General features: G+C 47.4%; 2 protein-coding genes and 1 long non-coding RNA gene across 9 annotated transcripts; 2 read left to right on the forward strand and 1 right to left on the reverse strand.

Moving 5' to 3' along the window:
* Positions 1-1,508: 1,508 nt before the first annotated feature.
* On the reverse strand, positions 1,509-5,896 carry LOC127593294 (neutral cholesterol ester hydrolase 1-like). The gene is made up of 5 exons (XM_052054625.1): positions 5,620-5,896; positions 4,539-4,761; positions 4,210-4,279; positions 3,523-3,694; positions 1,509-3,411 (listed from the first exon to the last, which is right to left on the reverse strand). The coding sequence occupies exons 1-5, from the start codon at positions 5,752-5,754 to the stop codon at positions 2,791-2,793; spliced, it is 1,221 nt and encodes a 406-aa protein (XP_051910585.1). The 5' UTR covers positions 5,755-5,896; the 3' UTR covers positions 1,509-2,790.
* Positions 3,690-5,004, forward strand: LOC127593295 (uncharacterized). Its single transcript, XR_007960371.1, has 2 exons — positions 3,690-4,479; positions 4,545-5,004. It is a non-coding gene; the product is annotated as an uncharacterized LOC127593295 (long non-coding RNA).
* A 99-nt stretch (positions 5,897-5,995) lies between the features above and the next one.
* Positions 5,996-11,606, forward strand: LOC127593292 (pyruvate dehydrogenase E1 component subunit alpha, mitochondrial-like). 7 transcript variants are annotated; one of them, XM_052054617.1, is made up of 14 exons: positions 5,996-6,176; positions 6,434-6,612; positions 7,228-7,248; positions 7,762-7,914; positions 8,299-8,364; positions 8,545-8,718; positions 8,856-8,982; positions 9,054-9,145; positions 9,524-9,616; positions 9,830-9,985; positions 10,374-10,445; positions 10,635-10,702; positions 10,798-10,906; positions 11,069-11,606. In XM_052054617.1, exons 2-14 carry the CDS (start codon positions 6,553-6,555, stop codon positions 11,231-11,233), a joined length of 1,356 nt encoding a protein of 451 aa, XP_051910577.1. In that variant the 5' UTR covers positions 5,996-6,176; positions 6,434-6,552; the 3' UTR covers positions 11,234-11,606. The 7 variants fall into 7 exon arrangements, with proteins under 7 accessions (XP_051910577.1, XP_051910578.1, XP_051910579.1 ...); XM_052054618.1 differs by having other exon boundaries at positions 6,531-6,612; XM_052054619.1 differs by lacking the exon at positions 9,524-9,616.
* Positions 11,607-11,799: the final 193 nt, after the last annotated feature.

Raw genomic sequence — 11,799 nt, forward strand, 5'->3', positions numbered from 1 at the left:
TGGTCAATGGGATATCTTTATGGTTGTGTTTTGTTTTGTGAAACTTTGGCCAGGGTAAACATTTTCCTCAGCTTTTTAGCGTTTACTACTCTTTATTGGCTTCCTTTCTGATCTGACATCATAAATCGACTCTTATCACCTTATGCGAGCCAAGTTTTTTCTTTTATTTTTATAGTTATATTTTCTCTCGGGTAGGTTGATTTGAAACGCTCCAAATTGTCCCAAGGTGTGATTGTAAATGTGTCAGTTCAGGGTGTACTAAGTTACTAAAGCATAAAAGCCACACAATGGCCACCAAGTTTAAGTTATAATATAATATTAATATTAAACTCATGAACGCTGTCGCTGTGACGTCAGATGGCGCATCCAATAGGAGCAGGGCCGGCGGAGTGATTTTGAGACTAACCAGCCGGTAAAATTTCGGCTCGATTTTGTGGTAGACTGGTGACGAACCACTCCCAAATATGGGCAAGCTTACGCCGGCGTGCAGCCGTCCGTCCCCTCCGCAGTCTTCCGCGGTCACCGCGGCGCGGTGAACACCAAGGACAACAAGAACATGAAGCAACAAGCCTCAAGCAACAAAAAAAAAACAAACAAAAAACCCAAACAAATCAATAATACTCCACAACACCGCAACATCGTCTTCACACGACGAGGAGCGCATGTGTACCTCGTTACTGCCAATGTGTCGCACACATGGTACTGGGGCGGTGGGGAGGCTTCCAGCTGAGACCAGACGACGATGGCACGAGAGGGCGGAACTCAAGCGGCCGATAGTCCATCGTGTGCCGATGACTTGACAGGTGAGCGTTGTCGGGCGTCTTGTCAACGCCGACTTGAACAAGGCGTGAGAAAGTTTTCTCTCCAACTCCCAAAGTCGCCGAGGATACCAAATAACAAACAAACCAAAAACAACAGTGACGGAACAGGCATGAGAAGAGCCAACCAGGATTAGGCCTCAAAGGCGAAAGAGATTTTTTTTTTTCAAATTGGGAATTCCTCCCACCACCCAAAAGAATCTGGCATTGCTCACATTGTCTTTCGAGAATTCATTTGAACTGTGATTTATTTATTTTATTTTATTTTTAGGGGGGGGGGGGTAATAGACTGAGAAAAGTTTGAATGGAAAGAAGTCTGACACTTCAAAGGCCATGGGTTGTCTTCTTCTGGTTCTTGCTGTTCTCGTCGCCGCATCTGCCGACGGTGGGAGAGCCGGGGGCCGTCGCGCCATCAAGCACCGGCACGTCCCAAAAGCCGGCAGGCTTGGGATACAAGCCGCACTGGGGTGGCCGCTTTCCAAGTGACATGCGAGGACGGCGGGATGACGAGCAGCTGCAGCTGCGCCATTGCAGGCCGCCGAGCAAGCAAACGGACAACGAGGCAAAGAAGCTGAAAGTCGCAACTGGTAAGTCACAATCACGCTCGCACCTGCGCCGGATGACGCTCACCGTTTTGAAATCGCTGACAAATGGAACCCACATTTAAAAAGTACATCAAGACGAAATGGACACATGGAATGAAATCATCTAATTCAGGGGTAGGGAACTCGGGTGTTTCCTCCCCTTGATCGAAATGATTGGGCAGCATGGCGAATTAGCGGTTAGCACATCTGTGTCACAATTCACAGGTTCGCGGTTTGAATCTCAGCCATTGACCAAAAAACGAAAACATGTGAGCTTGATTGAAGAGGAGCAAAATGATCGAGACTGCTGGAAGGGAAAGCGTGTCTAAATCAGGAGTGCCCAAGTCCGGTCCTCGAGGGCCTGGATGTTTTAGACGTCTCTCTGCTCCAACAGGCTGATTGAAATGATTAGGATCGTTCTGCAAAGCTTGAGCTGATCATTTGAATCACCTGACATCAAAAACAGGCTGGATAGGGGTTCTCGAGGACCAGACTTGGGCACCCCTGGTCTCGATGTGCCCTGTTCACTCACTTCAACTTAGTTCCTCGCCACCAAGCTGCCACAAGATGGCAGCAAAGCAGCACATAGGTGTGTTTCCTGACAAACAGTGGTGGACAGTTTTAAAAAATAAAATGTAAAAAAAAAAAAATCAGCGATTAGGTGAATTTGCAGATGGCGACCAGTTAAGGGCATCCGGAACAAGATGGCGCCGACAGGAATATTCCAGCCTGTGACTGTTGAGCCACTTTTCCCCCCGACAATGCAAAAGAGCCAGAAAACATTCCCGGCTGTCAAAAAAGATGCCTCGTTCACATTTTCAGCGCGATGACATCATTCAAGTCTCTGACGTGTCACACGCAGGCGCCGTGTTCATATTGCACAATCCCGAGAACGTCCACAGCTATGACACACCTTCGCTTCAACCCGTGCGTGCGCTTTTTCCAAGTGTCTGTATGCAGATGTGTTGTGTGTTTGGGCCTTTTTACACGGGTGAGTGTGGGTGTGTGTCTTTTTAAGGGTGTGCATGCATACATAGTGTATTTTTGTGCGTGTGTATGGGAATTATGTTTATGCTTTGTGTGTGTGTGTGCACGTGCGTGCGCAAGCCCACTCCCATGCTCATTGTTTGCTCTGAAATTTTCCAAGTAAAAGGCCAAAAGCGGGAATGAAAAGCAGGAAGCTTCCAGTGATCAAATCAAACCATAAAAAGCGTCAACTTCTACTTTAGCCCCCCCCCCCCCACACACACACACACACAAATGCTTAATGGCTGCCTTCTGTTGCTAGCAGCAGGTTCTTTCTGTCACTCCAAGACAGGTTGACCACTCTTGCACCAGCCTGGAAGAAGAACATCAGCAGTCTATGGCAAAAGCGTCCGGTCCTCGGCTCAGAGGTTGTGGTCCAGCCATCGAATGTAGTTGTCGACGGCGCGGCGGCCCACGGCGGACATGACGGGCAGATGCGCAAACGATATGCACCCGTGGAAGCCGTCCTCGTAGTGGTCGCTGGTGACGCGCACGCCGGCTCGCCGTAGCCTTTCGGCGTACATCAGCCCGTCGTCCCGCAGCACGTCAAACTCGCACGTCAGGACGTAAGCGTCGGGCGTCTTGGCTAGAACGTCTCGCTCGGCCAACAGTGGCACCGCCCTCGCGTCCAACAGGGCCGGCACTTGGCCCAGCAGCCCCGGCGTGCCCGTTTCCACCACCAGCGGCCGGAAGTCCTTCTTACGCTCCGCCGGCAGCAGGACGGTCCAGTCCAGGTGTGAGCGTGCAGCTGGGGTGATGGCGGGCTGGTCCAAGGCGCTGTGGTTGTTGGCCAGCAGCGCCAACTGCAGGGATGGGTCGGCGCCGAGGTAGAGCAGCCAGTAGCGAGCCATGACGGGCCGATAGAGGATGGGAACCGCCTTGTTCTGCTGATAGGACGGCGTGTGGAAGTCGAGCGCCTGCAGGACCGGGTAAATCAGTGCTTGGACCTTGAAGTGTGCGGTGAGGGTCACATCGGAGCCCAGCTATGGACACACACACACACACACACACACACATACAGAATGTCAATCACAACTGCGAGGGAGCCGTGCTAACTACACAACCACGATGCGCAATGATAAAATTTAGGTCACCTCCTGAGCGACGGCTGCGGCCAGGTTGCCTCCTGAGCTGTCTCCCGACACGCACAGTCGCTTACGGTCCAGGCTGTAATGCTTGGCAACCTCCTGGGACAAGAAGGCTCGCGATACTGCCAGGGCATCGTGGTACTGGTCCGGGAATATCGCCTCCGGAGCCAGACGGTAGCTATGGCAATGTCGTTGTAAAATATATATATATATACATATATATATATATATGACTAGGCATCAGCAATATCTTTTTTTTTTTTTTTTGTACATGGAGTTGGATGAATGCTGCGATGATTGAGCAATTCGGTGTGTGGGCTCCCTCTAGTGGTTAAAAGAATAATTACTGAACAAATGCTGCAGTGGCTTCAACATTTATGTACCATACGTTTCAAGTAATTCAGTACAGTTTTTAATGCTCATGTTCAAGCTGTGCATCGTGTTACAGTATCTTAATATTCAATATACTTTTTTTAGAAATAAAACAGCTGCCTCGTTTTTTGTAAACGCTACCCACTATGCAATATATTTCAATTTTGGGCAGCATCGTGGTACTTGGATAGCGAAGTCATTTTTTTTCCATGATATTTGATCTACAGTACTTATGAGTGTCCTTAATACCTTAATCAAATTGATGAAAAAATGATTCCATTAGCCTTCTCAGTTTTCTTTCTTGTTCTGTTTGTTACTCACTCTACTGAAATGACGACAGCGTCCAGCTCCTCCGCCATCTTCCGGCACAGGAAGTCGTATGATCGCATTCCTGTGGAGGAGGATGGGTCATGTGATGTCAATCATATCTAGGGTCAGTTGTGAATTCATTGCGGACCCTGACCGCTGATCACTGGTCATTTGCAACGTTAATTTCTGCTTGTCCATTTTTCCCACCCGGAGCAACAGCGCCCTCTGCCGCACGGTCATGGTAATACCATGGCCAGGAGACAACCGCGCCCAGCTGGTTTCGTTTGTGCCGTTAAAAATATATACATATATTTAAATAAAAAGAAAACCTTCGTACTTACGTGCAGTGCCCAGCGCCCACCCTCCTCCGTGGAAGTAGAGGACCCCTCTTTTGGGCCACCGTCCCCCCGTGGCCTGAAAGATGCGAGAGGGCACGCCCCCCAGCACACCATCGCGGACAAGCAACGCGGCGCTGGAGCGAGCCTCGATCAACTCGACCCACGACACCACCCGGTTGAGCAGGTGCACCTGGTGGCACAGGCCCAGCGCCTGGGCCACGTCGCCCTGGGGGCACAAAGCACAGGTGCCCCAGAGGGCGGGCGGGGGGGATAGGACGTTATCCAGGTGTATTAGGAAAAAGTAATTGAAAGGAATCGGGGTGTGGGAGCCAGTTGAGCTGCATTCAAGTAGAACAAGTCCGTGACGTTGCACAAAGCTCTTTTCAGTGAGTGAAATACTGGTGAGATGTTGCACGACTTTGAAGCAAACTGAATAATAAAAAAATATGGAGTTTTATATACATGTAGTTATTTCGGGAAAAAATGTCATGCTGGGGACATGCGACATGTTGCTTCTCTACAGTATTTAAGAACAATTAAGTCAAACTATTGTACCTTAAATACGATACCAGGAGAAGACTGACCTATTTTTAAACAATTAGGCTACTATTGTTATTACATTGCTATTTACCGTTTAGCAATTGGCATATTTCCATGAAATATGTCAATTATGGTCATTAATAAACATTTTCGACCATAAAATGTGTGAGCAAATAAATGCTTTGGGTAGTTTGTTCTACGAAACAATAGTTTGTTCAATTTATGGAAACTATTTTTAATAGTATCCCATTTTAGATGGAGCTCGTGTTTACTTCATAAATTAAAAGTCAATTAATTATAGTTGATATCTATAAATCGAATATGAATTTATAATTTATTTAAAAATATTGTTTTATTTCTAAAATAAAACTTCCTAGTAGACGAATTATTTAGCCTGTCTTGTCGTTTTTACAAAAAAACCCCGAAAAATTATTGGAAAAAAAATGAACAAGACACACATTTATTCTTCTGCATCACATTTGAAATATTAAGCAACTCTTCATCGCAACCCTCCCCCCGATGCAGCTGTCCAGTCAGTGCTCACCGCGCGCATGAAGCCCCGGATGAGGGCGTCCAGCAGCATCAGCTTCCACGGCTCGCTCACTCCGCCGGGCAGCGGCAGGTACACGTAGTAGGCAGCCACCGCCAGCAGGATGGCTCCGGCGAAACGCAGCCTCATCGCTTGGCCGTGAGTGGGTACTCAGTACTGTACCGACCGGGATGCGGCCTCGGCTCGGCGCGCTCGTAAACACCCTCCCCCGCCCGGGTCTCCAGTTCCCTCCCCGGGTCTCAGGTTGGAGAAGACACACACTGAACGCCGGGCAATGACCCTGATTTCAAAGTAAAAGCAAATTTGGGTGTTTGCGACTATCGCTAGAACACGGATACTATGGAGTGTTGAGATTTGGACCTTACTTTGAAATCGTATTTACGGAAGTGTGTAGCGCTTGCGTAACAACGCTCTAACCGGGAAATGTAGTCCTCGGTGCGATTAATAGATAAACAACTACATTTATCTACTTATTTGACGTCATAGAACACGAGTTTTAAACATGGACAAAGACTGGAGTTGCCTAACGTTTAAGTGAAGGCCATTCCAAGGTGAGAGACCAGCAATGCAAAAAGCTCGATCCTCTCTGATTAGTCCACAGTACCTCCAGTCGCATTTGGCCCACGTATATTCATGTTTAAAGCCTCAATCGTGGCATTGATTTAGTGTTTCTTTTGTGCGTTTGTGTTTACCGTTTTTTAACAGTGCGTATGAGAGGTAACGTCGACTGACAAGTTGACAAACAGTAAAGTGGGAGGTGTCTTACACGGTCTATAAATGCTAATGCGGAACTGTTTCACTCTCACAGGCGTTTTTCAATCGGCCTCCTTTTGGGAACGGACAGCAACACCGCGCTGCCGTCTCGTTGAGGCGACATCACAAATATTTTTTTAATCCTCTTCAAGAGTCCGCTCGCCGTCCGTCAGCATGCAGAACATGCTGAGCCTCCTCTACAGTGCGCTGTGTCGGCTCACCGGGAGGGCTGCGGTGAGTGTTCCGGGAGGCTTTTTGTTGTTGCCGATGATGATTTTTCTCCTCCGGACGAGCTGAAGATGCTAAACGAGTTAGCTTTCTACTCCCGGCAGAATGAGTGCATGCTGACCTCGTCAGTGCCCCCTTTTGCACACAGGAACAGTAATTTTATTTCCTTTGCGATTTCTTGACTTGTTGACTTTTCGGAACAGAGTATGACTTAATGTTTGTGAGTCCGTGCCTTAATATGCATGTGGCACAAGTCACTGCATAGTGCAAGTACGTTTACGTTTGGAGTGAAGAGATGTTGCAACAATAATAGAATTAAGATGTTTGTGAAAATCTGAAAGTCGGTGCGTCATGGGCAAGGTTACCTGTGAGCACATTCTCTCTTGAAACAATAAGGCTTCCTTGTTCTATCGGTATGACTTTCACAACTCTCTATCGCAGCACCTCTGTTATGTTTATCAGAAATTCAAAACGCTAAATTAGATTCTGCTTAGAGCCTATGTTTCTACACCAATGCGCCAATGCTTCACGTGTTGTTTTTCCTCTTTAATGCTCTATTGCTCACAAATCTAAATTAATGTCTCTCTTCTTGTCCCTCTGCCACTTTCGCCTGAACCCCAGGGAGCCCAAACCGTGTCTGAGGTAAGTTGCTCACCACTGTTTCGAATCTTTTCCCCTTGCAACACCCTTTGTAACATCTATTTTTACACCAATTACAATTGCAATTACACGTACTGCTATTGAGAAGGAGTCCGTCCTAAAATTGTCCATGTGCAAATAACTACCTCAGTTCATTTTCACTCTTAAGATGTACCTTTACTGTCATTAAGAATTTGCAATTTAACTTTGATGGTGGTGGGTTAAATTGCAAAAACACCCACAAAAACAAAAATGGAATGGAATGTGGCTTGGTTTGTTTAGTTTCTGTTAATCATTAATGGAATTTTGCGACTATTCCCTCAGGAATTCAGAAATAATCCCGGCAAGTGGTCTTCTTTTCACGTTAGTGTAAATGCACTGTCATTGCTCAAATGTCAAATTACAAACAGCTGGCCTGCTTCTATCTCATTTTTGGCACTCTAGAAGCGTCGTGCTGAGCGCTCTCAGTAGCCCGTCTCTCGCTGGCTCTGACTAATTGGCTCCTGTGCTCCCCAGTTGCTGATTGGCCTGTCAGAGTACGCCAGTCTAACCTTGCCGGCGGTGCCACCCGACTTGGCGCAGACGCAGCGGCTGACCCCCAAAGCTCCGCCAGTAGTCGGCGCTAAAGCTGGCGCGGCGCCCTTAGCTAGCGCGTCTTTAGCCGCACCAGTAAGAAGCGGAGACGCAGGCCTCCATTGTCTACTTGCCTGCTTGTCACTAACTTTTTCATTCTAAGCGCTCTTGATCGGGCATGTTGTGCATTGCAGTCTTTATATTTGCACTCTACTTGAGGACATGGTCAATATGCCTTCTTCCTCTTTACTAATGTAAACAATTTAATTTCATTGACTTTTTCTATTGAGCAGGCGTTCCCAAACGCGCGTGAACAGGGCTCATGTTTGTGCACGGGGGGCGTCAGCCATCTTTTAACATGACTTGGAGCCCCCATCACGAGTTGGCTGCCTGAGCTCGCAAGCTGACATGTCGGCTTTATATTCACGACTCTTCTGGGTTTAGTGCGCTAATAGCGTCCGTCCGTGTGTGTACCTTCAGGTTGCCCGCGTTACTGCTTCCCGCACCTACTCTGACTTTACACCTCAGGTGACCTTAGACATCAAGGTGAGCTGATAAAGCAATCGAACTTCATCGGGGCTGGGTGATTTTCACTTAGGAGGTGCTTTGAACTTAAAAAAAAAATAAGTTAAAAAAACATCCTGCTAATTAAAATGTAATCGCCCAGCCCCTTTTCACAAGATTTGCCATTTGTGGTGTCCTGAAACAGTTTTTCGTCGCTAACAGAAATGCGAGCTGCACCTCCTGGAGGAGGGGCCTTCTGCAAAGGCGGAGCTAACACGGGAGCAGGGCCTGCGGTATTACCGCACCATGCAGACGGTGCGACGCATGGAGCTCAAGGCTGATCAGCTGTACAAGCAGAAGATCATCCGAGGATTCTGCCACCTGTATGACGGACAGGTGTGGAACATGTACACGTTCGAGCAAATCTCTATTTTGGGGGGGGGGGGGGCGGAGCTTTAACCAATACCTTCAATCTGCATTCATCAAAAACGACTTGATGCCAGTAAGTAAAAATAAAAATTTGTATCGTACAGGAAGCTTGTGCTGCCGGTGTGGAGGCTGCCATCAACCCGACTGATCACCTGATCACGGCGTACCGCGCGCATGCTTACACGTACACCCGGGGAGTGTCCGTCAAGCAAGTCCTGTGCGAGCTGACCGGTAAGAAGGGGGGGGGGGGGGTAAGAAGTCGAGCGGCTCAATGCCGAGCCTCAGCTTGTGTCGCTGCGCAGGTCGAAGAGGGGGCGTGTCCAAAGGGAAGGGAGGCTCCATGCATATGTACGCGCCGCGCTTCTATGGAGGGAACGGCATTGTGGGAGCACAGGTGGGCAAGTCAACGTGGACAAATCCGCACGGCCTATAGCGACAGTTACCTGTATTCCAGTTAAAATCTCATTCACTCCCAAAGACGTTTTTAAACGTCTTTTCAGGCTTGGTCTAGAATTGGCCGGTACTGAATGAGTAAATCAGTTAATGCACTTTTTTTTTTTAAATTTCATCTGAAAAATCCTAACGCACACCACGAAACAAATGCCGCAAAAAGTACGTCTGTGCAAATATGATCTGGTCTCGGTTTACTCACACATTTACTTTGAAAATTTGTTTCATTTGCACCATTCTGAAGATATTTTTTGAGCTCATTCTTTCTGTTCTGTGGATTCCTGGCCTTGCAGCACCACAGACGGTCTTGTTTTGTGTTCAGGTTCCACTGGGTGCAGGTATCGCTCTGGCGTGTCAATACCAAGGAAACAACCAGTTGTGTGTGACGCTTTACGGCGACGGCGCCGCCAATCAGGTAAAAAAAACCCAACGCATAAACGCACCAAATATTCACTGATCACAGCTATGGTTTGAAACTTCTAAATCGGGATGATACGAAAATATTAACTGTGATGAAGTTGTGGACTAAGAGCCATCTTATGATTCAATAAATGTTTTTTTTTTTCCCCTGATTAATTCACACGAAAAACTTGCACCTTTTTGACCTCCTGTCATTTTGCAACTCAAGGGACAGCTCTTTGAAACCTTCAACATGGCCGCCCTCTGGAAGCTCCCGTGCATTTTCATCTGCGAGAACAACCAGTACGGCATGGGGACGTCGGCGGAGAGGGCATCGGCCAGCACAGACTACTACAAACGAGGAGACTACATCCCGGGGATCCGAGTGAGAGTCGTGATCATGTGACGCGTACACGTCGTCGACCTTTTTCGTAGTGTTTCTAAATGCGGTACTTCCGCGGTGGCAGAAAAGGAGGGACTACCGCTGACGTAAACGTAAAAACCGCGACCGTGTGAGATGTTGGCGTGGAAATATTTGAGGGGTCCAGGGGTCACGGCTGCAGCAAGACCGTGTGCTGGAGCCGGCCGGCCTGCGCGGACCTAGACTATAACAAGACCTTGGCGTCCAGGCAGTTGCAGGTGTGAGCATGTACCCAGATGTCTGATGCTCATGTATGATACTGCATACAAAACACGCATGTCACATGTTAAAGACACGAGATGAGCAGTCAGCTGGTTTTCGTTGTGACTTTAATGAAGTCCTCCTGGCACAGGTGGACGGGATGGACGTCTTGTGCGTGAGAGAGGCAGTCAAGTTTGCAGCGGACCTCTGTCGAGCCGGGAAGGTGAGCAGGCTGGTTTGTGGCGCCTCATGTACACCATGGTGGACCAGCATGGACAGAAAGGAATTCTCTGCTGGCCTAAAAAAAAATTTTTGGTTTTATTTTAGGCTCGTTATTGGCTGCACACTGATTCTGAACTGTTCCAGATGATGTACGTGACCGTTCTGTTCCACATTCGCTCTTTTGTTTCAGGGTCCAATCGTGTTGGAGCTGCAGACCTATCGTTACCACGGACACAGCATGAGTGATCCTGGCGTCAGGTTTGTCACTGGAGTATTTTGTGAATTGACTCTTTTGACAAATCTTTGATCGTTCATGCATGAAGGCTTATAGTCTGTGTCGTAACTTCCTGCAGCTACCGCTCTCGGGAGGAGATCCAGGAAGTGCGCAGCAAAAATGACCCCATCGCCCTGTTGAAAGAGCAAATGCTCAGCAACAACATGGCGTCTGCGGAGGAACTGAAGGTAAGCACGTTCATGTACATTTGTGCGCTTCAGGTGGATTATGTAGCGGCATGATGCTCGTATTTTGTTTTATTATGACAGAATAAAGCTACTCACTTGTAGCCTGGCACATCATGTTTACAAACGTGATGAATGGGTGACGCTCATATTGTTCTCGTTTAGGAAATGGACGTGGCCATTCGGAAGGAGGTGGAGGAGGCGGCGCAGTTTGCAACGGCTGACTCTGAGCCTCCGTTGGATGATATGTGCAACCATATCTTTAAAAACGACCCCCCGCTGGAGGTACGTGGGACCAACCCCTGGTCAGTACTCAAGTCGGTAAGCTAGGCCAGCAACCGAACCAGAACATAGACTCTGACCAGGATTCTTGTCGTGTGGGACTTGGATCCATTAGCTTTTTCCTAATTTTTTTTAAACAGATGTATTTATTATTAATATATGAACTTTTATTCTACTTGAGCTGCTGTTTCATCTCAAAGGAGTTTATCACTATTGACCTCATTCGGTAACACAGTATTTTTTATTTTTTTTTACTCCAGTTTCAAGCTATGTTTTTTATCCATGCACCAAAACATGCCAATGTTTACCAGCTTCCAAAAATACGATTTCAAAAAGAGCACTTTAAGTTTCCATGTTGTCCATGTCTGTTTAACAGCAAAGGTTACTTGCAAAGAAAAATAAAGAGAAATGTAAAATGTTAGTCTTCATTGCCGATAGCAGAGTTGCAGCTTGCCTTCTACGGTACTCTATCATTTGCTGCCATGTTTCTGTAGACTTGGTATAATGTTGAATTTTGTTTGTCTGTTTCAAAAGGAAAAAAACTTAACCACCTCACATTTGTCCAGGATATACAATCAAAGGTTTGAAATGCATAATACATGTGCAATCATAGA

This window comes from Hippocampus zosterae, chromosome 20 (genome assembly GCF_025434085.1).
Source record: "Hippocampus zosterae strain Florida chromosome 20, ASM2543408v3, whole genome shotgun sequence".
Taxonomy (NCBI): Eukaryota; Metazoa; Chordata; class Actinopteri; order Syngnathiformes; family Syngnathidae; genus Hippocampus; species Hippocampus zosterae.

What these genes read in the sequence shown, in the direction of transcription:
- LOC127593294 (XM_052054625.1), bottom strand. Translation starts at nt 5,754, where the DNA reads ATGAGGCTGCGTTTCGCCGGAGCCATCCTGCTGGCGGTGGCTGCCTAC. An exon ending in GCTGTCGTCATTTCAGTAGA is followed by an intron (nt 3,695 to 4,209) that starts GTGAGTAACAAA and finishes ACATTGCCATAG; the next exon opens with CTACCGTCTGGCTCCGGAGG. An exon ending in CCGCAGCCGTCGCTCAGGAG is followed by an intron (nt 3,412 to 3,522) that starts GTGACCTAAATT and finishes GTGTGTCCATAG; the next exon opens with CTGGGCTCCGATGTGACCCT.
- LOC127593292 (XM_052054617.1), top strand. Translation starts at nt 6,553, where the DNA reads ATGCAGAACATGCTGAGCCTCCTCTACAGTGCGCTGTGTCGGCTCACC. An exon ending in ACGGCATTGTGGGAGCACAG is followed by an intron (nt 9,146 to 9,523) that starts GTGGGCAAGTCA and finishes TTTTGTGTTCAG; the next exon opens with GTTCCACTGGGTGCAGGTAT. An exon ending in ACTACATCCCGGGGATCCGA is followed by an intron (nt 9,986 to 10,373) that starts GTGAGAGTCGTG and finishes CTCCTGGCACAG; the next exon opens with GTGGACGGGATGGACGTCTT.